General features: G+C 55.4%; 1 protein-coding gene and 1 long non-coding RNA gene across 2 annotated transcripts in view; one reads left to right on the top strand and one right to left on the bottom strand.

Moving 5' to 3' along the window:
• Nucleotides 1–4,702, top strand: part of LOC107543549 (uncharacterized) — a 10,593-nt gene extending 5,891 nt beyond the window's left edge. Inside the window, exon 3 of the long non-coding RNA XR_015714415.1 lies at nucleotides 1,013–4,702. This is a non-coding gene — a long non-coding RNA (uncharacterized LOC107543549). The remainder of the gene's footprint in view (nucleotides 1–1,012) is intronic.
• The window catches only part of DMTN (dematin actin binding protein), a 26,370-nt gene extending 2,779 nt beyond the window's left edge, over nucleotides 1–23,591 (bottom strand). Inside the window, exons 1-9 of the mRNA XM_087816845.1 lie at nucleotides 23,551–23,591; nucleotides 7,264–7,470; nucleotides 6,400–6,555; nucleotides 5,472–5,516; nucleotides 5,125–5,224; nucleotides 4,454–4,510; nucleotides 4,090–4,242; nucleotides 3,467–3,591; nucleotides 2,745–2,850 (exon numbers count right to left, since the gene is read on the bottom strand). Coding sequence (XP_087672971.1) covers nucleotides 2,745–2,850; nucleotides 3,467–3,591; nucleotides 4,090–4,242; nucleotides 4,454–4,510; nucleotides 5,125–5,224; nucleotides 5,472–5,516; nucleotides 6,400–6,555; nucleotides 7,264–7,281 — 760 coding nt within the window. The 5' untranslated portion in view covers nucleotides 7,282–7,470; nucleotides 23,551–23,591. The remainder of the gene's footprint in view (nucleotides 1–2,744; nucleotides 2,851–3,466; nucleotides 3,592–4,089; nucleotides 4,243–4,453; nucleotides 4,511–5,124; nucleotides 5,225–5,471; nucleotides 5,517–6,399; nucleotides 6,556–7,263; nucleotides 7,471–23,550) is intronic.

Genomic DNA, 23,591 nt, shown 5'->3' with positions numbered 1-23,591 from the left:
ATACAGAAACAATACTTTTTTCAGCAGTGTCAGCTGCGGGATTGCACCCATATGATCAGATGTCACCTTCAACTTGCACATTTAATATCACTAAACTCTCAAGCACTGCAGATTATTATTCAAGAAAATTGGTTTTCAGTAATAAGTTTTTCTAGGAAACCTTTGTACCTAAGATTCTTAGTTTGGGCAGATCTCAAACTCCTTCATCTCCAATTATTAGAAATTGTTGGCCTTCTATACCAATTGTTTTGACCAGACTTTTTGTTTAAATGTTTAACCTTAACAGACTCTATAAGGAACTGTCTTCTTAAGACATTCTTATAAAATCTGTTACTTGGAAGTTTAATTGGTGAGAACAAAATGTGTTTGGGGGACCTTGTTTTTTTCCTTAATACTTAACTTTTAAAGCTACTTAATACTTATTTTTGTGTAGAAAATCATCTGCTTTTGCAATCACCATTATTTATGTTTGAATGTTACCATTAAGTCAGAATGACATGCCTATCCATAATTCTGAAATCATTAAGGTTGATTAGCTGTGACTGTAGCCCATGCACTCCTATGATCTTTGGTCACATACAAGTTCAGGGGTGCCAAAATGATGATGACGGAGACATTTGGCTATTCAACTTTGGAAGGACAAATGGAAGTTACAGAGCTAATTTTGACTAAAAGCAAATTCTAGTGGAACACAGAACTGAATTTAATCCCCAGAGCATCTCTCTCATTCTTCAGGCCTTAACTATTCCACATTCTCTAAAAAGGCCTCTTGCAACTCTTCCCACCCATCCTGAAATATCATCCTGGTCTTTTGGTGACCCTGTGGATGTCCCAGCTACATACTCACCTTAGGGTTCCTTGAATCCCCCACCCCAGGGCCTTCACCTCCACTGCACAGCAGGAAACCCCTTCAATGGTTACCCCCTGGGACTTGCCCTCCACAACTGCTTCACCCTGGCATTTGAAGTCCGGTGTCCCACTTTGTGGCCATAATGCCCTTCTTTATTTACAGCTTCCTTCAGCCTCCTTCGCAGCACATCTGCTCGTCAGTCTCATGGGGACCTCCAGTGTCCTGATCCCCCACATTCCCTGTCCTTCATTCTGTGATTGGGTGCAAAACTGTTTTCACCACTACTCAGCAGCTCACCTGGCCCCACATCCCACAGCACCTGCCTCAAAAAACTCTGCCTGGACCAGCCCATGGCCCCCTCTCACCTGCAGGCTGTGGACGTGAAGCCTACACCATGCAGATTATCATCACTGCCTTGAAGCAGCTATTCCAAACCTTCCCAAATCTCAGCAAGCCTCACCCTTTTTTGCTCAGCAGACAACCTCCACTTCTAATGTGGCCTGCTCCCAGATGAAGTCCCCAACCCTCAGAGAGAAGGTGGGGCCTCTCAAGGCTAGCTCCACATCCTGAGCCTGGCTCCCTCCATAGCCTCCTCCTCCTCGGAACCCTCAACTGTATGTTAACTTGCGTGCTCTCCAGGGTACAGCCCTGCCCTCTCCCCTTTCTCTGCACATTGTATTTTTCTTACGGCCTTACTACTACCTAAAAGCTGAAGACTCTACATGAGGCCTGACGTGCCCCTCAAGCTCTAGGCTCAAACTCACACTTCAAACCCAACATGTTCCAAACCAATCTCATCATTTCCCCCAAACCTGCCTCTTTCATGATCTCAGTTCTAGATTTTTCATCACCCAGCACCCAAGACAAAACCCCAACTCATCTCTCTGTCACCTCCCCCATACAGTCAGCCAGAGTCCAGTTGATTCAATCTCCTATATATTTCTCAAACTTATTCCCTCTTCTCTGGACCTGTGTATTTTAGCCCTTACCCAGACTGCTGGAAAGTGTGGCAGGCTGTCTCCAAAGATGGCCCACAGCACTATCTCCCAGTGCCTTCCTGTCCTTAAGAAATGGAATCTCTCTCCTGAGTCTCGGCTGCTCTGACCAACAGAATGCAGTGGAAGTGAGGCTCTGTGGTTTCCCAGGCTAGGCTTTTAGAGGCCTCGTAACTCCCAGTTCTGGGTTCTCAGATCTCCCCTCTCCTCTCTGGCTGCCACGCTTTAAGGAAGTCCAGGCTAGACTCCGGTGATTCAAGGCATGGTATCCAAAGCGCTGGCTACCCCATCTCTCTGGTTTCAATCCTGCCACCGCATGGCTCATTCTGGGCTCTGATTCCAGGCTCCTGGAAACCCTCTCCACTAGCCAGGAGGTTTCCTGTTCCTGGCCTTTGTTCCCATGGTCCCCAGTGTCTGCGATGCCCTCCTCCCCAACTCAATTTGTCTCATTCTTTAAGACTCAGTGGGCAACCCCTGACCCTCTGACCACAGGCTGTCACCAGACACACTGCACATATCATCCTAATACTGCACCAAAACTCCAGTTTCCATGTCAATTTTCCCAATGATTGGAAGCTACTGAAGGACAGGACTATATCTTTTTAACTCTTTATAATCCCCAGTGCTTAGCACATGGTAGACACTAAATAAATGTTTATTCAATTAAACAAAATTAGCTAAGTCTGCTTTAGCTGATCCTATCTTTTATCATCCAGTCTTGTTCTATGACTGGAATTCTTGCCCTAAGGACAGCGTGAGCGCTTGGGCCAGAGACCGAATTTTCTATGTTTCTTATACCGTAGTAGAAACAGTGCTGGGAGTATGACAAACTCAACAGACTATTCAGTTCTGGCCTCAGGGTCTGGCCAGGCCATTCGAGCCCCCTTGGTGGCACTCACAGGTATGAAAGGGTGTCCTGTCAGGCAGGGAGCGGGTTTTCCTCCGGATAGGCAATGACTTTTCCATCTCTTCTTTCAAGATCATCTTTCCCAAGTTGGAAGTAACCTGGGGAAGGACAAAGGGAGATGAATCCAAGACTCTGATACTTGTTTCTCATCTCCAAAAGGTTCAAGGTTGGGCATGTTGCAGGCAGAGTGGGGACAGACTTCCCTAGTGGCGGGGCTGGGCCAGGGACCCGTGAAGCCTGTCATTCTGGACTGATACACTGCCACACTGGGTCTGGCCACCCTCAAGAGCAAGGACTAAGAGCAGTTCCGTATAACTCTACCCTGGTGGCCTCCTATCCCAGGTCACAATGCCGGGAGCACAAGCCCATGTCATTGTCAGTGGACTTTGCATGACTCCCAATACCCTCTCTCATCCCCTGGAGACCAGCAGCCTGCTCTCCCCCTTCTCTTTCCAAGAACTGCTCAGCCTGCTGAAGCCTGGCACTGATGGGACCACCTCTTTCTGTGCTTTTGACCCTAATATGACCAGTGTTTCCCCAAAAGCAGCATGAAGTCCTGGTGTCCTAGCACTGAAATCCTGGGAAGAAGGGGAATTCCTTGCATGCTCTGACCAGGATGCTCTTCAGGCGTGAGCCATTTAGAACACAGCTATGGAACCAGAGCTTCTGTCCCTAAGAAGACACAGGGAGGGGGTGGGGGTAGCAAGATGCTACCTTACTGAGTTCCTCTCTCTGTCGCTCCCTGAGAGCCTTCATCTCCTCCCCAGAGTCATCATCTTCCTCCTCCTCCTCCTCCTCTGCCCCTCTCCGAGATGCTTTCCGCTTCCTCCATTCTGTTTCTGGGAAACACAGGCAAAAGCAAGCGCGTCAACCAACCATTTGCTCAACAGGTATTTATCAGGTGCGGGCTGTGTGCACTGCACTGGGCTGCACCTTAAAGTGAGCACTACAAATTATTTTTAAAAAATAAAAGTAACAATTGCCTTGCAGTGAGACTGAATAGGCAACACACAGTCACATGACTTAAATTCATTGGGGACCAACCAAGACCTTGTTTCATTTCTCTTTCTCTTTCCCAGAGTTCCTACCACAGAGACTGGGGTGCAGTAGAACTGTGACAAATGTCTGTTGAGTGGTCAAATAAATGGAAAGTGATGAATGACTAACAAATAGGACACTGACACCAAAAGCTATAGGAGTGGGTGAGCAAAGAGCCCACAGGGTTCACCAGAGGACACACAGTGGGAGTGGGGGGGGGAGGGGGCTCATGGGACATCAATAGGGAGCTATGAGGCAGTGTCCTGGCCTCCCTTCCCCTCTCCAGCAGTTTTTCTTACCCACAACAGCCAGTGACGGGGGACATGGCCAGTAGTCGGTCTCAATCTTGGCTGGCTGGTTGGGGTCAGGGGGCTGGGCCGCAGGGAACTTAGATGACTCAATGATGAGGTCCTCAATCTGGTGCTTGCTCTGAGGGCTGCCTCCCATGGACTCTGCAGGTGGAGGTCAGGGTCAGCCTGTGCACACCCCTAGCCCCTCACCTCTACCCTCCTTCACATCTTTGAGGTGGTGGGTGTCAAAACAACGCACCAGGAAGAGCACAGGGACCGGTCATGTGCTGATATGGACACTTATTCTCCCACCCCCTCCCACCCCTTGGCACAGCCTCCCAGCACGTGGATCAGGTCAGTAGGGGAACTTCACCTCTCTGCTTGTAGATGGGTGGCTTCTTATAGATGTTGAAATCTGGGCGGGTGGTCTCTGTAGGGAGCAAAAGCAGATGAGAAGGGGCCCGGCCAGGTGTGTCTCAGTGGTTGAGCACTGCCCCAGGAACCAAGTGGTCACAGTTCGATTCCCAGTCAGGGCACATGCCCAGGCTGTGGGCTCCATCCCCAGTAGGGGGCGTGCAGGAAGGAGCGGATCAATGATGCTTCTCGCTCATGGATGTTTCTCTCTCTCTATCCCTCTCCCTTCCTCTCTCTCTAAAAATCAATAAACATATGTATATTTTTAAAAGTGAAGGATGTGTTGATGGAGGGGGAGGCTGGGCCAGAGACAAGAATGGAGACAAGTAGAATGGGAGATAGTAGGAAAATTCATGGGCTCCTGTCAAGAGCCAAGACAGAACCAGAGTTCCTGGAACTGTCCCTTAGGGGTTGGGACGTTTTGCACTTCTGTTTGCGTAGGATGGAAGACAAGACAGGGTGTCTATCATCTTTGGGAGGTTTACCTGGGGTCCTGGCATCAGGGGGTCCTGGCCAGTTCTGTGGGGAACGTATACCCCAGATAGTGGGGGACTGAGGGCAAGGAGCTTGGATGCCTGAGGAAAAGAGGTCCTAGGGAAAGGATGCGACCAGGCTGACAGTGAAACCTACCAGGATGGTGGAAGTGGGGCAGGCTGGTGCGCGGGGTCCCAGTGGTTCTTGGGGCTGAAGCCTGAGAGAATGTTCCAGGGGACCGGCTCTCTGCCCACACCTGCAGAGCAGAAGTGAGGTTCACTGCAGCTCCCAGGTCGCCCACCCCACCCGCTCTAACCCATGTAGACGCAGCCTCACCTTACTCCACCATCTCTGTCCTCCCACCCTAGCAGCCCCCAAGCTAGACAGATAAATGGATAGAACTGGCTGGTGACAGGATGAGGGCCAATGATTCTGTTATCCCCTGGGCCCTGCAGAGCCCTGTCTGGATGCCTGTGGGAGGGGGAGGGTTGGGCAACACTCACCTCTGGGGATGGTGGGGGGGATGTGGATTTGGGTGACAGTGAGCGCTGCGGAGGAGAGGAGCTGGTCAGAGCCACTGGGTAGGATTAAATCCTCATCCCTAGAGCCCCAGAGGGGCTACTTCACCCCCCACCCAACTCTGCACCCTGCCTGGCCAGTGTCCGGGCCGTCTCTGCTCTACCAACCTTCCCGGTTCCCAGCAATGGCCCTCCATCTTTCTCCCTCCTCCTACTTTCCTGGGCAGAGTCCTAAGTCTGTCCCTAGGATGCACCAGGAAGCCACAGACCCTAGAGCAGTGTGCTTGTGCCCTGAAGGCCCACTGAGGATGGCTGTGGCACTGTCCTCAGGGCCAGACCCACAAGCGTTGAGGGTGGAGTCCGGGCTCCTGGCCGGGTATATAAGTCTCCCTCCAGCCTGGCCCCATCTCGCTGCTCAACTATGACACTACCCTTTGCCAAATACCATTTACAAAGCACCTGGCATGTGTGCTTTATCTCGCATGCATTTGCCTGCCTGGTAGAGATGGATGGGCAGAGGTAGCACCTCTATTACAGCAGGGGAAACAGACCACACTGTCACACAGGCCACTCAGCTAGGACTTTCAGCCTCTGAGTTCAGTGTTCCTGGGCACTTTCCACAAATCTGCTATCTTCCTGCCCACTCCCACCCTCCTCCTACCTGACCCCTTGGTGTCGCTGCCATTCAGACACAGCCTCTCCTGCTCTTTCATGGAGACCTCCAGCCCATCTCTGCCTGCTCTCCACAAACACTCGGTTATTACCAGTTGATTCCGGTGCACAGTTCCCTTTCTTGTTTTGGAGTCTGGCCTCCAGGAAAGAAAGCAGGACAGGGATTCTGCCACCCACCCAGTGTGGCCTGTGGGAGACCTTCCCCTAAGTCCTGTCCAAGAGGAGCCTTCTCTCCGCTCACCTCCCGGCTTCTGGGCAGCTCGACGTGTTCCAGGAGAGAATAGGTGAAGTGCGGCTCATAGATCATGAGGTCAGGCCGCTCGATATCCAGGATGGCCTTGTCCTTGGGGATGGCAGCCAAGTCCTTGTAGCCCAGCACCTGATTGTCCATCTTGGCCTGAAGGGAAATGGTGCCAATGGAACAGACATGCTCAAAGGCTCACCTGGGATCCTGGCCTTACAAGCAGACTTGCAATTTATTGGGAAGAAAATGGAGACAGTGTTGTTAGATGTCAGCTCCTGTAAGTTAATAATTCCACTATTTAATTTTAAGGGTTTAGAGAGGCGCCTTGAAAAACGTAGCCCTTCGCCTACCACTCTGGGTACAAGAGAGGACCAGACAGGAGAAGGACGGTGGGGGAATCTTTTCTGGATCTGGGGGTTTGCTCTGCCCACCAGCCCTGGCAGAGCCACCATCAGGGAGGCTCAGTGAAGCGGACCAGCGTGGAGTGTGTCCCTGCCCTTCCCTCCTCCCAGCCTGAGGGTGCTGGTGGCCAAGAGGTACTCACCACAATGCTGGAGGGAGAACCGGGAACACTGGAGTCTCGGGAGGAGCTGACGCTCCCGGGGGAGGTAAGTGGTTGCTGGGGAGAGTGAGAAGGCGGGCGTGGGAATGTGCGTGTGGGCGAGGGCCGCGGGAAGGGCGCTCCAACGGGTGGGCCTGGGCAGAGAGGGCTTCCTAGGCCTCCGGGACCCCAGGGTGCGGCGCTGCGGGCAACCACCAGGTGGCACCATCGACCCCGACCTGACCCTCGGCTGGAAGCCTGGCCGCACCCACCCCAGCCCCACGCCCGCACTGCCCAGGTTTGGGTGCAGCCCCGCATACCTTCTGCAGCCGTTCCATGCGGCAGGGAGATGGCCGGTCCGGTCACTAACAGATCCCTGCGCTCGAGGGGATCTCGCGAGGGCGTCAAGCTCGGCCCGGCTCCTGGGCGCCGTGCGCTTGGGGCCGCGAGGGCAGAAAGGGCGTCGCACTGGGCTGTGGCGTCTTCATCCCTCGGTGACTCTCCAGGCTGCTGGCCGCGGGCAGGGCCTGGAAGGGGAGGGAGAGCGTGCCAGCCGGGCTCTCGGCCGGGCTCCGGGCGGCTCTGGGCTGGCGCTCGGCAGCCTCCGCGCGGGGCCTGGGCCGGGGCGCGCGGGGCGGAAGGGCTGCGCTGCGCGCTCTGGCTTTCCATTCGCTCAGCCCGGGCAGCCAGCGCGCTGGGGCCGGGAGGCGGGAAAGCCGAGGGCCGCGCTGGTTTCTGAGCCATTGTTCTCTGGCTAGAAGGGAAATGACGGCAGGGGTCAGCCATCCTGGTGCAGCCCTACATCCTTGCTTCGTCACACCTGCCCTGCCCTGGGGCTGCAGGCCGGTTTCAGGCCCAGGTTCCCACTCCTCTCCGCCTCTGCCGTGCCCCTTCCCTTGGCTCTGGGCTGGCGCCTTGTCCCACGCCCCCTCCACCTGCTGCCCACCCAGCTCTTATACCCCGGGGAGGGTGAACACACAGGGTCGTAGTAATGCCTATGCAGTGGACACACAGGGAGGAGAGGACAGGGTATGAAGCCAACTTGGGGTGAAGCGGTCAGGCCATTGGCTGGGGGCCGCCCCTCTGACCCAGGTTCTGCTCCTGGTTCCAAACCCTGTGTAGAAGGGAGAGGAGGGTGGAGGGAGCCCACATCCCGGTGCACCTGTCTATGTGCAACAGTCAAACTCACTTGCAGAGTAAAGCACCCTTTTGGGCCAAGGCCCCATCCCAGCTGCCCACACAGGGCCTTCTCAGAGGCCTGTGTTGAGGCTGCCCTCTGAAGTGCTACTTCCCTGCAGGAAGGCATCCTGGTGGGCACTGCTCTCCCTTTGTTCCTAGGGAGTTAGGTCCTGTCTGCTGCAGTAGATTATGAGTTCCCTGCAGCCACAGACTATCTTCTCCTTTCTCAGTGACTCCCTTAGCAATGCTCCCCTCCCCCCCCAACAATGGACTTATAATAATAACCATTCAGTGAATTTCCAGTGTGATGGTGGCAGTGGGACTGTCTTTCCATCTGCTGGCAATAAACCATAGAGTGAAGAGAACTGATGGCTACAGAGGTTCAGGGAAGAGGCGGAATAACATAGTGGTTAAGAGCATGGACTCTGGACCCTAGAGACCCTGGGGGTGGGTACAAGACTCTGCTACTCAGAAGCTGCGTGACTTGGACAAGTTACTTACCTTCTCTGTGCCTCACATTTCTCATCTGTAAAATGGAGGATAGCGCCATAAGGTTGCTCTGAGTACCAGATAAATTATAATATGCGAAATGCTCAAAGCATTATAAATTCTATGGAGAGTGTTAGCTATTATTATTTCTATCTCCACAAGGACTAATGCACTTCGGTGGTTTTTCTGTAGCCATTCTTTGCGACAGAGGGTCATGAAAGACTGAGGTCATTTGGGTGCTCCCCATCTTATCACCTATTACTTTGTATCAGGTCATTCTTTGGCTCACTGTCACTCCACCGCTAAAACCACCCGCTGCTGCACAGACAGCCGTCACTCCCACTTCCCTGCTTTCGAGCACGCCCTCTCACTCTCCTCTACCCGCCTCCTTGTCTTCCAGATCCCACCTATCCTTTGGGGTCAGTCCTAAACCCTCCTCCTCCCCTCCTCCCCGGGAGGCCTTCCTTTCAATTGTAGTCCTCACCTGTCTCTGATTCCAGTGGGGCTTTAAAAGAGAGCGGTACAACTTAGTCCTTGATTATATGTTGCCTGACATGGGAATATGCATTGCTTTTTTGTTTTTTGCTAACTAGGATGGCTGCTAATTTATGGAGAGCAAAACAACAACAATAATAGCTATCATGTTTTGCATGCTCGTGCTAGGTACTTTGATAGACACTTTACAAAGACTATTTTGTTTCATCCCCCCAACATCCCTATAAGGTAGACACATTTGGCACATGAGGAAACTAGGGCTCAGAGAGGTTAAAAACTTGTCCAGAGTCGGGGAGCTGAAAATGACTATATCTTAGGCATTGGCGTGATTCAGAGTGCCCACCTAGTACTGTGTCAGGTGCATCGTGAGTATGGACTAGTACCCGCCACATTTCTCAAGTCTTTTTGGAATTCTAGAGCCAACGCTTCTCCAAGACAGACTCTGGCCATCACATCACAACAGGTATTCAGTGCCCATGGGAAGACTCCATACCACAGCTTCATCCTTTCCTGCCTTAGCACTCAGTCTGTAATGTTTTTAACTAGGTGTCCAAGTACCAGAATAAGCTCTCGTACATATTCACTCCTCTCTAATCTTCACTCCCTCTCACTCCTCTCTAATCTTTACTTTGTTAACAGCCATTGTCAAACTAGCTATACACTTGGCTTAGCCCTAGAGGTATACACTTATTCATCCATCAGTCCATCCATCTACCCACCACCCACCATCCACCCATCTGTCCATCCACCCACCCACCCATCTACTCATCTATCCATCCATCCACTTATCCATCCATCCATCCGCCTATCCATCCATCAGCCCATCCATCCACCCATCCATCCACCCGTCTACACATCCATCCACCCACTCGCCCAGTCATGTATTGTTTTATCCATCCATTCACCAAGTACTCTCTTAGCACCTATTCTACAATGACCGCAGAGCAGCACTCCTGTGATGTTTTCTAGAGAACACAAAGATGAGTCAAAGGAGCTAGCTGCCTCTCCAGAAATGAGGCATGCATATAGATAACTCCCATGCAAACAGAAAATTATATGTGCCAGATAAGATAGTGTAAGGGGCTATGAGAGAGGATCACTCCTGCTGGGGTGTCACTAGGGGAAAATAAAAAAGGTTTCTTACAGGAGGAGGTAAGTGAAGTGGGCCGTGAAGGATGCCCAATCTGAAGTCATGCAAAAAGTGAAAAAGGGATTCTTGAAAGAGAAAACAGCATGAGTGAAAGTGGGAACATGGGGAAGCACCGGGTCTGTCTGCGGAGCATCACGTATGGCTGAATCGCAGAGCTCATGAGGTGGAGATATGTATGGGCCAAGGGTTGGGGGCAAGATTGTGGAGGCCTTTAAACCCAGACTAGTGGGTTTTAGATTGTATTCTGTGGGCAACAGGGGCCATGGAATGCTTAGAAACTTGTTTGAAACAAAGACGTGACAGATCCAAGCAGTGCTTTGAGAAAATGAATCTGACTGCAGCCTGGGAGATGAAGTGGACAGAAAGAGGCAGTCCAGAGAGACTAGCCAGGAAGCTGTGGTTGCAGTTTAGGCGGGGGGTTGTGAAGGTCTAGACTTGGGCATGGGGCCGAAGATAGAAAGGGGCAAATGGGAGAACTCCTAGAGGCAGAATATGGAAAAAAGAAATTGATCTGGAGAGCCCCAGGGGAGAGGCAGTTTGCAAGCCCAAGAGACAGGAGTAGGGGACAATGAGTTCACTTTTGCCAGGTTGAGGCTGAGGTGGGTGCAATAGAACAGGTGGGAATGTCCACGAAGAACAAGAGATTGAGGGAGGAGCAGGCTAGAAATAGAGATTTGGGAGTCATGTGAGCTAGAGGTTGTATTCTGCACATGAGGTTGCCAAGGGAGAAAGAAGGTAAAAAAACACCCAGGGGAATAGAAGAAAGAGCCAGAGACAGCATGAAAGGGAGGAGGAAAATCAGATGGCCAGCTCCTAGAAGGGCAGGGACTATGTCCACTGATGCTTTTTTTCCCCCCAGAAAAGGGCCTGATACATAGTAAGTGTGCAATAAATATTAAGAGAAAGGATGGGAGTGGGGGAGGGGAGGAGGGGCTGAGAAAGAATGTCAGGAAGCCTGGAGGCCATCACTCAGAGAAGTCTAGAGTGCAGAAAGGAGTGAGCTTGCCCATGTGGGTGTCAAGCCTGGTGGCCTCTGAGAGCATCTTCAGAGGGACAGTGAGGCCTCCTTGTTAGGGATCACAAGGAGGGCAGGCCTGGCCTGGACCCACGGGGTGAGTGTGTGTGGGTGGGGGGGGGGTGCTCCCATGAAGTGTGACGGAAGGATGGAACAGGGCTAAGAAGAGTAACTTTAGAGGAGGCAAGATTGACTGAAAGTGTTGGGGTTTTCCCCCCATTGTTTTTTCAGAGAGAGTGGAAGGGAGAGAGATGTGAGAGAGACACATTGATTGGTTGCCTCCCCACACACCCAGACCGGGGCCGGGGATCCAGCCTGCAACCAAGGTATGTGCCCTTGGCAAGAATTGAAGCCGGGACCCTTCAGTCTGTGGGCTGACATTCTAAACACTGAGCGACCAGCTAGGGCTGGCTGAAGGTTTTTAAGGAAAGGGGAGCCTTGACCATGTTTGCAGGCAGAGGAAAGGATAGAGAGGAAGAGAGGGCAGCTGTAGTAGCCAGGTTCCAGAAGGGTGGAGGGACTGGTCCAGGCCCAGGTGGAAGGCCAGCTTTGGAAAGGAAATGCTTGCTTCCCTGAAAGGAGAGGACAGGGTAAGAAGCAAGATAACCACATACAGGGGGCCTTTAGAGTGGCCAATCCCAATTTGGAGGCTTCCCTATCTAGAGATGAGGAAACCTTGGCTGAGAGATTAACTTGCCAAAGGCCACCGGAATAGGAGCCAGGCTAGGGTTAAAAGCGAGAGACAAGGTCCTATGTGGATCTCATGGGCAGGTTAGACAGAGGTTAAAGAGAGCAGAGAAGGTTTGCAAGGGTCACAGTGGGGAGTGTGGGTGGATGAGCAGGTTGGGGAAGACAGAGAGCTTCCCATCTCCTGGAGGCTGAGGCTGCACCTGGGTGGCCCTGGCACCCTCCCATTGAACAACCTTTTGAGGGGACACACAGTAGGGCAATAACTGTCTATCAGTGGTAACTGCCCCAGGAAGGAGGGAGGCGAGGGGTCCAAGACGAGCTGCATCACAGGTGTGCGTGGTCATGCTGAGACCCACCCTCACACATGCGCACTGTCTTACAGGCATGCCATTCAGAAACGGGGTTCCAAATAACGATGTCCCTGCTCTATCCCCGACCCCTCCTTACCCATGGCTGTCTATACCCCATGCCCATCCCTGGTGCTGAGTCTCACCCCTCAGCCTCTGGGTCTCCTCCCTGAGCCACATTCCTTCAGGACCCTCACACCAGTGCCCACCGGTATGTTAAAAAGCACGCTGGTAACTGGTTAGTATTTTGCCCTTCCGTGAACATTACTTTTTAATTTGGGCTAGTCTTATGGTGCAAGGTATTACTGGTGAAATTTTAAGCCAGGGGAGGAAATGCTTTGGAGTGGAGGATTGTGTGTGTGTGTGTGTGTGTGTGTGTGTGTGTGTGTGTGTGAGAGAGAGAGAGAGAGAGAGAGAGAGAGAGAGAGAGAGAGAGAGAGAGAGGGAGGGAGGAGAGAATTTTCTTGGCTTCTGTAAAATCACACCATAAAGACAACTGCTTATTCCACCCACACACAGCCCCCTCCCCCAAAGCTACTTTCTTCCAAGTCCACACCCCCTCTCGCTCAGCCTCCTCCAGCCCCAACCCTCTAGCCAAGCACGCCTCCTGCCCATGCGCACGCATAGGTCCCAGCAGCCTCTCCTGGATGAGGCCACAAGGGCAGGCTGCAGCAGGAAGGCAGGACAGGATGGAAGGAAGGGAAAGAACCTGGAGGAAGACAGGCCCAGGTGGCGGAAGGGCCATCTCAGCTGCCCTAGCTCTGATCCGGTGCCGGCGGGCTCCTCACCCTTCCCTGGCCACCCCACCCTCCCCAGGGCTGTGCTGCCTGCCTTATCTGAGCCACCAGCCAGCCCTACCTCACACTGCCCACCCGCATCTCCAGGACAACCAGAGCCTCTCAGCTCCCAGATAGGGTGATAAGACACACCCACCCAACAGGCTGGCTCTCCTCCAGGTAGGGGCTGACCTGCCTGTGGCTCTCGGGGCTAGTAGAAATGAAGGCGCACCCGGCAGACCCACAGCCTGGGTCCTCTGGCCCAGCCTCTGCTCCTTCCCTAAGCCAGCCATCCCTTTCTGCATTCACACAGACCAGTGCCTTCCCCATCTAGAGATGAGGAAACCTTGGCCGAGAGGTTAACCTGCCAAAAGCCACCCGAATAGGAGCCAGGCTAGAATTCCTACCCAGGCCTACTAAGTAAATGAATACTCTTTTCAGTGGGTCCCCAGCGATCCCACTTAATCTGAACTTGGGATCCCATGTGTTAATCTCATACCAGGGAGCCACCCAGAGTCCTGCTCACTGGCCCAGCCTGTGGACAATGAGCGGGAGGCTGGGGGCCTTGCTCTCTGTGCCCCCAGGCAGGGTCAAGCCGAGGTGCCGGCAGTAAACGAGTTATGAAACGAGGCCAGCTGTCCAAGTGGGCTGAGGTCAGCGTGGGCAGGAACCGTGCCCTCCCCTTTTCCTCCAGTTGCGTTCACAGGGTGACTGAGGTCCTTGCTCCCGCCTGGCTCTTTCTGCTTTCCTTTCCCTTTTTCTTTACTTTCTTCCTCCCTCCGTTTGTTTCCCTTTCACCCTCTCCTGCTCCGGGCCCCACCCCCGCAGTTACTGTGGCAACAACTCAATGCCAGAAATAAAGGCAGGATCCAGCTAGGTCACCAGTTCCCAAAACAGCACCCCAGTGCGGGAAGGGGAAGGGCGGGGCGGGTGCACACCGCTGGGAGCAGGGAGGCCCACACCTGCTCTGAGGGTGGGCTCTCTGGGGAGGGGCACTCACACTCCCCCCAAAAGGACTTAGTCCCATGAGCAGGAGAGGGCTCCCTGCTCCTGCCGGTGGCTCATCAGAGCATCCCTCACTCCCCGCCAAGCCTGAGGCCTGTGCCTTTTCTAAGACTGGCGAAGCCCACACTCTCTCCTCTTCTCTCATTTTCTCCTTCACTCCCCTCCCCCCCATTTTAAAGCCCTGCTCCATCCGCTGGGACTAGGGTTGGGGTTCCTCTAATGCCAACTCTACAGCACCCTCACACTCTGTCCGGGAAGCACCAGGCAGGAACAGGTGGGTCCTGGTCTGAGAACCCAACTGCTCAAGGCCCCTGTCCCTCCCACCCCCACCCCCACTCCTGATGGCATCGGGACTGGGCCCAGGCACCCCCTTCCTCTCTCCTACCCCACACGAATATGCCTCTATTCATCTGGTTTCTCTCAGGTTTCTGGGTCCTCTCTACATATCCCCCCTCTGAGGAGCCCCTCTTTCTGTGTCTTCCCAGCCCCTCGGGCTTGCTTGGTCCTCGGCATGTCCCAGCTCTGGCCTCTGTTTATAGTGGATCCTGTGGGTGGATTGTCTGTCACTTGTACAAGCCATAGGGCCGGGGGAAACACAAGGGTCTTGCATCCCAAATTCAGCTTTCTGAGTTATGGGCCATCCCTGTTCCTGTCTTTATACACACAGGAGCTCCAAAAGAGGAATTCCTGCAGCCCGCACCCCCAGGCGGACAGCCTGCCCCAGGTGTTCCACACATGGCCATGGAGAGGCTGGCAGTGCTGAGGCGAGACTCACACGTGGGCACAGGCAAGAGAGCCCACGCTGAAACAGAGTGGCAGGACGCATGCACCTGCTTGCAAGATCACACACCCACTCTCCCAGAGAGGCCCCCACAACTGACACACGGTGCCACTGACACCCACTTGCACCCACCGATCCTCCCCTTCACAGCCACTCACACCACGTGCTGACACCCCCTCTCCGAGCTGTGCACATGTTCAGCAACACACACAGACCCCCACCTTTACCAGTCCCCTGGGGCTGCCCATGCCACCATTCCCAAAGCACAACTGCCTCCATCTCCTAGACCTGCCCCTGCTTCACCAACTCTGACACCCTGGCGACACAGCCCCCTGGGAGGGAAACACCAAGTGCATCTCCCCAGGAAAGGGGAGGCCAACTGTTGGGCTGAGGCAGGGCAGAATTAGCAGGGGTGCCTCTGGATCCTGGGGGCCTCTGTGTCTGCTCAGCCCCCAGCCCCTTCAAGCACATCAACAGCCAGCACTAGGAAAGAGCTGGGGTCAGGCCTGTGGCCACACCCTACCATCCAACCTCATTCTGCACTTGGCCCTCACCCAGCCTCGCCAGCCAAGGGCTAGAAGGGGGACTCCCCAGAGCCCTTTCCCCAGGAGCACGCCCCACATCAACAGTATTCAGGCCTCTGAGTGAACTGCTCCCCCTCCGGAATATCTGTGGTGTGGTGGCAGGGAGGCTGGCCATCCCTTTCTCTTCCTTTCTTGTCATTCAGCAAAGGGAACAGCTCCTCTGCCCACCCTGGGCCCCATCCCATCACCTGGACTTCCGGCCCACACAACTAGGCGAGGGGGGTCCGGGGGTGACAGCATGGAACGCCCCAGGCCCTCTTCCTTAAATCGCTAGTCCCAGCATCTGGCCATAGGGCCCTATCTCCCACTGAACAACCGGCCACAGCTGACCCTCCTCAGGGGCTCCCTTCCACCACCTAGCGCCTCTTTCCTAGGCTGGTGCTGTGGCCCAAAGTGTCCACAGAGGGGAAGAGAATGGGAGACCCTGCCACCTACCTGTTCCCAGACAGTGTGGCCCAGGCACTGAGCCCCAAGGCTGGGCAGGGACAGGTGCAGGCCCAGGTCCCAGGCTGCTGCTTTTCCTCTGAGCCTAGGTAGCAGGCATCTCCTCCAGGAACCCAGCTGTGCTTTCCCCCGAGCACAAATAACAGGAAAAAAGCTGGCTGGGGTGTGGTGGTGGGGAGCTGCAGAAGGAGGAGGCCTATCCTTCTGGGCCCCTACCTCCCTTGCTCCCACCCCGCTCCTCCACAAGCCTAGAGCTTGGATCCTCCGAGCTGAGCTGGGGAGTCTGAGTCTGAGTCTGGCAGGCGTGGGCCACTGGCTCCCCCGCACCCGCACCCTCCCCACCTCCAGCTGATAGCGTGTGTGGCCAGCCCAGGGTGTGTTTGTATGTGTCTGCTCTTCCACCTCGCTCGCTGTAGCTCAATCCATTTTAAACAAGGGAAGCATTAAGCCGGCATCATGACGAAGCAGAATCGGAAGCAGGCTGGGCCAGCCGCTGGCCTTTTTCCCTTCCCCAGACCCCAACCTTGCAACACTCACACTCACACATACACACAGCCCCTCGAGCCTCCTCAAAAACAAGCAAGACTTTAAGTCCGGGGTGGGACAGGGCTCTACTAATAACCCTGGGGTGACAACATCTTGTTTCTCCAAGCACCTGTATCTCTTACCCAGCACCTAACAGCAGCTACAGGGGCCTCTAGGGTGATAAAGGGGATGGGTGCTGAGGGTTAGGGGTGTGGGCACAGATGCCAGAATTGATCACCCAAGGATTAACCCTCTCTTGGGGAGGACTGATGGGAAGATTAGGAAAAGCAGGTCTTCAGCAAAAGAGACTGGGTTAGCCCTTCGATAACCTGAACCCCCGCCCCAGGAAATGCAACATAGCACAGCAGTGGTGGTGGGAGTGAGAGGAGCCCTGTTTCTTGCCAGGGCAATTTCATCAAAAGGGAATTTCCTGCCAGGTGGTGCCCAGGTCCCAGCACAGAGTTCCAGGGATGTGCTTTCCCTGTCTCTGGGAAGACCTCCACCACTCCGGGACCCTGTCACTGGCCTTTGGTCTGCTGTGGGTTTGGAGCAGAGCCCAGTTCACTGCTGACCCCCAGAGGAAGGCAGGGGAGGGAGCCCAGCCAGCTGACCCTGGCCCTGGCCCGGCCGGGCCTGGCCTCCTCTCCACCTCCTCCTGAAAGACCTGCCTACCTAGGCAACTCTTGCCGTTGCCCGGGTAACCACTGCCCACAGCCGGTCAGCTGATGTATCAGCTGTCAGGTTGGGGAAATCTAGAAACTGGGGAGGGGGCTCTGGGATACCTGAATGGAAAATCACAGGGAAGGGTCTTGAGGGGGACAAGTGAGAATGTACCCTGGGACGTTTTCCTCTTAAGAGAAGAGGACAGGAGGGGACAGGTAGGGACAGGAAGGGAGGTATGTATCTGGGTTAGTGGAAGACGGAGGAGAATGAATTCTGAAGGATGGGCTCTAGAAAGAAGGGAGACATGAAGGCAGGCAGCTGAGTGGCTGAGGAAGAGTAGATGAAGTCCAGGCTTAGCTGCTTCGTGAGGGTGGGGGAGAGGGCCCTGGGGGAAGGTGTGAGAAAGCCAGCGGTGGGGGAGGGAGCACAGGATCCGTCTAACCAGAAGAAAAGGCCAGGAGGTGATGGGAAGGGTGTACCTTTGATGCCACAGAAGGGGCCACATCCTTGGCAGAAAGGAACCAGGCTTTTCTGGGTAACCAGCCTGGCCTGCGGGGCCTCTCTGCTTTCTCTCTCCACCCCACCCTCACTGCCCTGGCCCCACCCCAGGCTGCACTGCCTCCCTCCACCCTTCCGGAAGACCCAGTGCCAGGGCTTCTACGCCTCAGCCTTCAGGGCCGTTGACTTTCCCTCCACCTGGGTCCTCTCCTGCTCCCACTCACCCCTTCACCAGACCCCACCCCAGCAGGTTTGTCTTCCTGTGCAAGGGTCCCCAGAGGTAAGGCTGGAGGGAGCTGCTGCGGGAAGGAAGCTGTGGACAGGGGCCTGGAGCGAGGTGGCTCATGAGGAAAGGGTAACACTCTGGGCCAGGGAGGAGGGGAGCGTTCACCTCAGGGAAACAAGCACGTGGAATGGGGGGGTCAAGGGGAAGGAGGGGAAGGATGGGGGGAGGAGCAGGGAGGGTTCTCAGTACCTTCAGGGGCCTGGGGCGTGGGGCAGGAGCTCGGCAGCTTCCTCGGTGACATACACCTCCATCCCTCCGCGCATCTCCTCTCCGCCTCCCGTTGCCAAGACAACCTGCGGGCTCAGCCCAGCCGTAGAGGCGGCGGGGAGGGGGGAGGAGGTGGCTGTGGCTCCTACTGCTTGTTCTTCAGTGATGGAGGGGGGAGGCCTGAGGTTGGCCTCTCTGCTGGGGTGGGTGGGGGAGCTTCAGGAGCCAGGGATCCCACCCAGCCCCACCACTCTCCCCTCCCCCCTTCCACAAGGGTCTGGGATTGGCTTGTGGGGTGGCCTCTGGAGAACCCTAATTCAGGGCCCGAGAGCAGGCCTGCCTTGGAGAAGGAGGCAGACCTGGGCAGCGTCCCCCATTCCAGAAAGCTCAGCGTGGAGCTGGGAAAGAGTGATAGGTACAAGGGAGGGATCACCTATATTGAAGGGTCAGAGGGTGGCTTCCAGCCAGAGGGAGAGGCACTGGGCAAGGCTGAGACAGTCACGTGGCTTTGGGCCCAGAAACCTGACCCCATCTGACCTCTGCTTTCCCTGACTGCCTTGTCCTATTCCCCAACCCTCTCATTCCCCTGGACCTACAGGAAAGTCAGACCTGGGACAGTGCTCTTCCACTGCCACGAGGCCCATTCCCACTGCCCCCAGCTCCATAGGAATGTCCCTCCACCCATAGGTCCTCCTGGGGCCAGAGCAGTTTTGTGTCGGCCAGCCCTGGAACCAAGGGGACTGCAGAGTTAGGGCTCCCTCTGTCGACCTGAGGCATGGTAGCTGTCAAGGTCATTTCTTGCTGAGAGTGATCCTGGTACGTGCAGTGCTGGGGTGGGGGTGGGGGTCCAGAGGGCACGGTCAGGACAGGAGACCCTTCCCTAGCCTTCCGGGCTCCACCTCCACCTCACCTCTGGCCTCATCCCACAGAGAGACTTGCTCTGCCTCCTGCTCGTCCTCCTGGGAAGGCCCCAGGCGCCCCAAGGCCAGCTGACCGATCCTCCCCGCACTGCTTGCCTGCCTCCCCATTAAGCTGGGATGAGAGGGGGGGCAAAAATCTCCCCCAGAAGCAGGCAACACTGAATACCAGGTGGGCTTCCTTGGCACTGCTTGGCCAGACCCAGAAGGCTGGTGACAGCACTAGCGTACCTTTAAGCTCAGGAGTACCTTGAGGCCTTGAGGATGGGTGCTTGTGTCCACAAAAGGGGCTCCCAGACAGGCGGTCCCAGGCCCAGTACATCTAGTTCTCTACTTCTCCTTTTCCCAGCAAGGTCACTGGTGCCCTGACTGAACTCCGGCCCTGCCGCCTGCCCCCTCCCCAGGGCCTGTGCAATAGGCTCTCTGTCCTTTCTCTCTGTCTCACTCCAGTGCCCCTTGCCCCGCCCCGTGCATGAACCTGCCAGGGAGGGGGAGCACCAGGGATGCCCCCCTGTGCTTATGCTGTCTAAACATTAACTGCTGGAGAGGCTGACTAGGGCACCTGGGCACCTAAGGAGGAGGGAAAGGTGATGAGGAACAGTGCCAGAGGAATAAAAGGAAGGATGAGAGTCTACAAGGGACCCTTTCTCATTAGAGTCTGGAAACCATGTTCCCCTAGACCCAGAGCCTCGCCTCCCTCCCTGCATGCTGCCACCAGACCAGCCTCTGCCCCAAACCCGAACTCACAATTGCATCTGCTTATCCCCCTTCTCAGGGCCCTCACTATCTCCTCCCTGTCAAAGCATGAAGACCAAACTCCAAAATGTGACCCAGTCACTTCCTGCCGCGGCTCTGTGCAAACTCGGTGCTGGCCAAACCAATCACCTGCTCACCGTCCCCTGAGCACACCACACGATTCCCTGCTTCAAGGGCTTTCTTCTCATGCTGTTTTCACAATCAGTGTTTTCCCTTTGCGTGTCTTCTCCGCTGGCTGAAATCCTGCTTGTTCTTAAAGATCATGCAAACCCCAGCCCTTCCAACTGTCCCACCCCATGCACTCTCCACCCAAGAACCCACCGTGCATGGACGGGGAGTGGAGAAATCCCACTAGGGGTGTTGAAGACAGGGCAGAATCTAGATTGTAGGGCTCACCGGCTGTGACTATGGGTGATTTAACGTCTGTGTTTCGAGCTCACCCATACATGACATGGGAATAATCTTATCCCCTAAGTGAGGGGCTCCAGGTGAGCAAGCAGTGCGTGCTTGCAGTGCAGATAAGCATCCTTATTTCCCACAGCTCTTATCTCCTCCTTCACTCTTTGGGGATGTACCAAACGCTGCTTTGCTATCTTAGGTGTAAGAGAGAGCGTTCCAAAAGTCCCACGAAAGAACTGTCTTTTCACGGGTTTATCCCCCCAGTTAAATGTCACAAATCTTGAGAGCTTGACAGGGGATGATGCAATATAGTGTCCATCTTTTTAATTAACTGGAGGGCTAGCACAGTGCTTGTACATTGTAAGGAACAGATAAATATTTGGATTAACTGCTTAGGACCCTCCCTGCCCAGGTCCACCTAAGGATGGAAGGCAAAGGCCGGATTGCGGCTTCTCATCCTGCCTCCACCATGAGGGACTGCAGGGTGCTGGGCCTCCCAGGTCTTGCAGGGCCTTCTTATGGTTTATTCCCTCGATAAATCCTTACTCTGTGTAATGTACTGTGCTGGATACTGGGGGGCGGGAGGTGCGGAGACGGACTATTTCCACATCTGAGGTCCTTGCTATCTAGCAGATCCATGACACAAGCCTAAATAAGGACAGTCTGGACCAGCTGTGATATGTGCCAGAGGGCAAGGGCAAGGGCTGTGCAGCTGGAAGACCAGTGCAGTAGCAACTGCCACTCCCCCCCACCATAGTGGGAATGTCCATGGGCAAGCAAGGTGGCTGTGGTCTGGACATGCAAGCTTTCTGGAGGAGGGCACGCTAGTGCAGCGGGAACCTGATGAACAAAGATGGACACGCGTGCTTGCTGAATGGCAAGGGTTGCAGTTTTGCCTGTGTCCTTGAAGTGTTGTAGGGCTGGGGCTGGATGAGCCTTCAGTTAGGATTTTGCAGGAGCCTTGAAAACCATGCTAAGTTTGCTAGTGATCGTGTGACATGGACAGAACTGTGGTTTATGGTAGGGTAAGGCAACAAACTCACGTCCTGGAGTAGGGGTGGGTGGTGGAGTTAGGAGGCAGAGAGGCCATTTAGAAAGCTTTGCAGTGACTGAGACATCCAGTGAGGTCTGCAGGGGTGTTCCAGAGTTTGGAAGAGAAAGCAGTCATATGCAAGGGGGCGAGAGCTGAGACTGGGTCGCTCAGAGAGACAGCGTGAAGAACAGGAGAGAGGAGAATGGCAGAGATCTTAGGGAACGTTTCTATGAAGAAGAGGCAGGAAAGAGAAGGTCCGAGCAGGGAGAGACAGAGAGAATGAAGAAAGGACAGCCTGCGGCAGGCTGAGGGAGGAAAGAGCTTCAAAAAGGGGGGGCGGTGGCTGGGGCTGTGAGGCTGAGGACACCGAGGTCTGAGGCAAGCTTTCTAGCTTGGTGACTAGAAAGTCACCACCATTGGAGTCCCAGGGCCAGGGCTGAACGGAACGACCTAAGTAGAAGCCAGCTTGCAATGACTAAACAGAGTGGATTCCCCCTCTGACTTCCTGCTCTGGCTCCCCCCTGCCTCATCTGGCTGTTTGGAGGGCAGGACAGGGAAGCGAGATCAATATGGAGGCTATTCTTAGCTGGAGTTCTTGGTAATCCTAAACAGGCACAGGATCTGAGGCACACTGCTGCCACCTCCCTCCATGTTGTCACATCCTTCCCGAGACGGGCAGGTTCATCTTGCCCTCAGTCTTCCCCTGCTGTTTCTCCCCCCCTCACCACCCCATCCCACCCGCATACTTGCCTTCTTGGGGCACACAGAAGCAACCAGGGTGCTGTAGCCAGCTCCGGGGCTGTCTGAGGCCCACAGGAAGCCTCCTTACTACCACACATTCATATACTTTACACCCCTCCTAGGTCCCTTGATTAGAGATCCATTCTTCCAACCTCTCCCTGTTGGCATCTTTGAAATCACCAGCTCAGAGGGAATGAGATGAACAGACTTCCCCAGAGCATGAAGAGGCACCCTGGGGTGGGGGAAGAGCCGGCGTCTGCAGAGGCACTAAATGGCGCGGTAAGCCAGGGACCCAAGGCCACAAGCAGGCCTGAGACTTGCCAGGCTTGGACTTGGGGTGGGGCACGGGCACTCTCAGATGGCATAAGCCTCCAAGCTGCTTTCCTCCCTCACTGTTCCCCAATTTGTCCCTCTAGGCCAGGTCTCACCTCAAAAAGCAAGAAAGGAAACAGTGAGGGCTTTCTGGAGCTGGCCCCCAGAGGCCTGTCTGTGCTGGGGAGGTCACAGAAAGGGAGGGAGGGGCCCAGAAAGGCAGGGAAGAAAGCAGAGGCCAGACAAAGGGCCCCGTCCACCTTTGAAGCTGTCTCTAACCCAAGCCAGGGAAGGTGGGGGCGGGCCTGAGAGCCTGGCTAGGGGGAGGCAGTCTAGAGTTTTAAAGGATGTCTCAAATTCCTTCGGAAATCAGAGGGATTGTAAGAATTGCCCCTCCCCAACACACTTCCTTCCCAGCACCCCCTCCCCCCAGCCCAGTCCTCCACACCTGGGGGCTCCAACCCTTTGTCCTCAGGTAATTGCTGGGCGTTGCCCCTGAGTTTAAAATCCCATTGATCTTGCCAGTTATCAGCTGTGGCTCCAGACCACCCTCCGCGCACCTCCCCCTACACCCCCGCCGGAAAATGACCCCCAACACGTCCCCCCCTCCCCCGCAGTCTTCTCCGAGATTAAGGCTCTTTGTGACCGGGGTGGCGGTGGGGAGAGAAAAAAGCGATCGGGTGAAAAGCAATTATGACAAACTGGAGGGAGACTGTCCTGGGGCCTGGGGACCTCCCTCTTGGCTGCGGCCGTCTAAGCCGCCCAGAGCCGGGGGCTGAGGCCCGGCTCCCCCACTCGCCGAGGGAGAGGTGAGTGACCCCTCCCATCCCCATCCCCCGAAGCCCCGGCTTCCTCTCCTCCCCGCCTTCGGACTAACCCAGGCCCCGCCACGCTCCCCACGGTGCCCCAGTTCTGCGGCCATTCTTGGGAGAAGCGACGCCTCCTCTTCCCGCGATCCCCTTCCCCACGTGCTCTCGGGCAGGGGAACAGACTGGGGGGCGGTCAGAAGGCGGGGCTCGGACTGGGGCTGCGAGAGAGACCCGCGCGGGAGGGCCTCCCCTCGACGAGATTAGGAGCCAGTGCGACGGCGGCCTCTGAGTTCCACCCCCCGAAATGCGCACCTGGGGGCGTCTGGGGAAACCCACCGGAGACGCCGGGGTGGGGGAGCCCCGCCCCGCCCCTCCCCCTCGCCCCGGCCTCTGAGGTCCCCTCAGGTGTGCTCCCGCCCTCCGCGGCGGACCTGGGGGGGCACCCTCTCGCCCTCAATGCCCCCTCCGCGCGTCCGCGCCCCCTCCCCCACCCCGACCCTCCTCACCGGAAAAAGCGATCCTGCTCCGGGCCGGGCGGCTCCAGCGG

Source organism: Miniopterus natalensis, chromosome 4 (genome assembly GCF_054644295.1).
Source record: "Miniopterus natalensis isolate mMinNat1 chromosome 4, mMinNat1.hap1, whole genome shotgun sequence".
Taxonomy (NCBI): domain Eukaryota; kingdom Metazoa; phylum Chordata; class Mammalia; order Chiroptera; family Miniopteridae; genus Miniopterus; species Miniopterus natalensis.
This window is presented reverse-complemented; position numbering and strand designations above follow the sequence as displayed.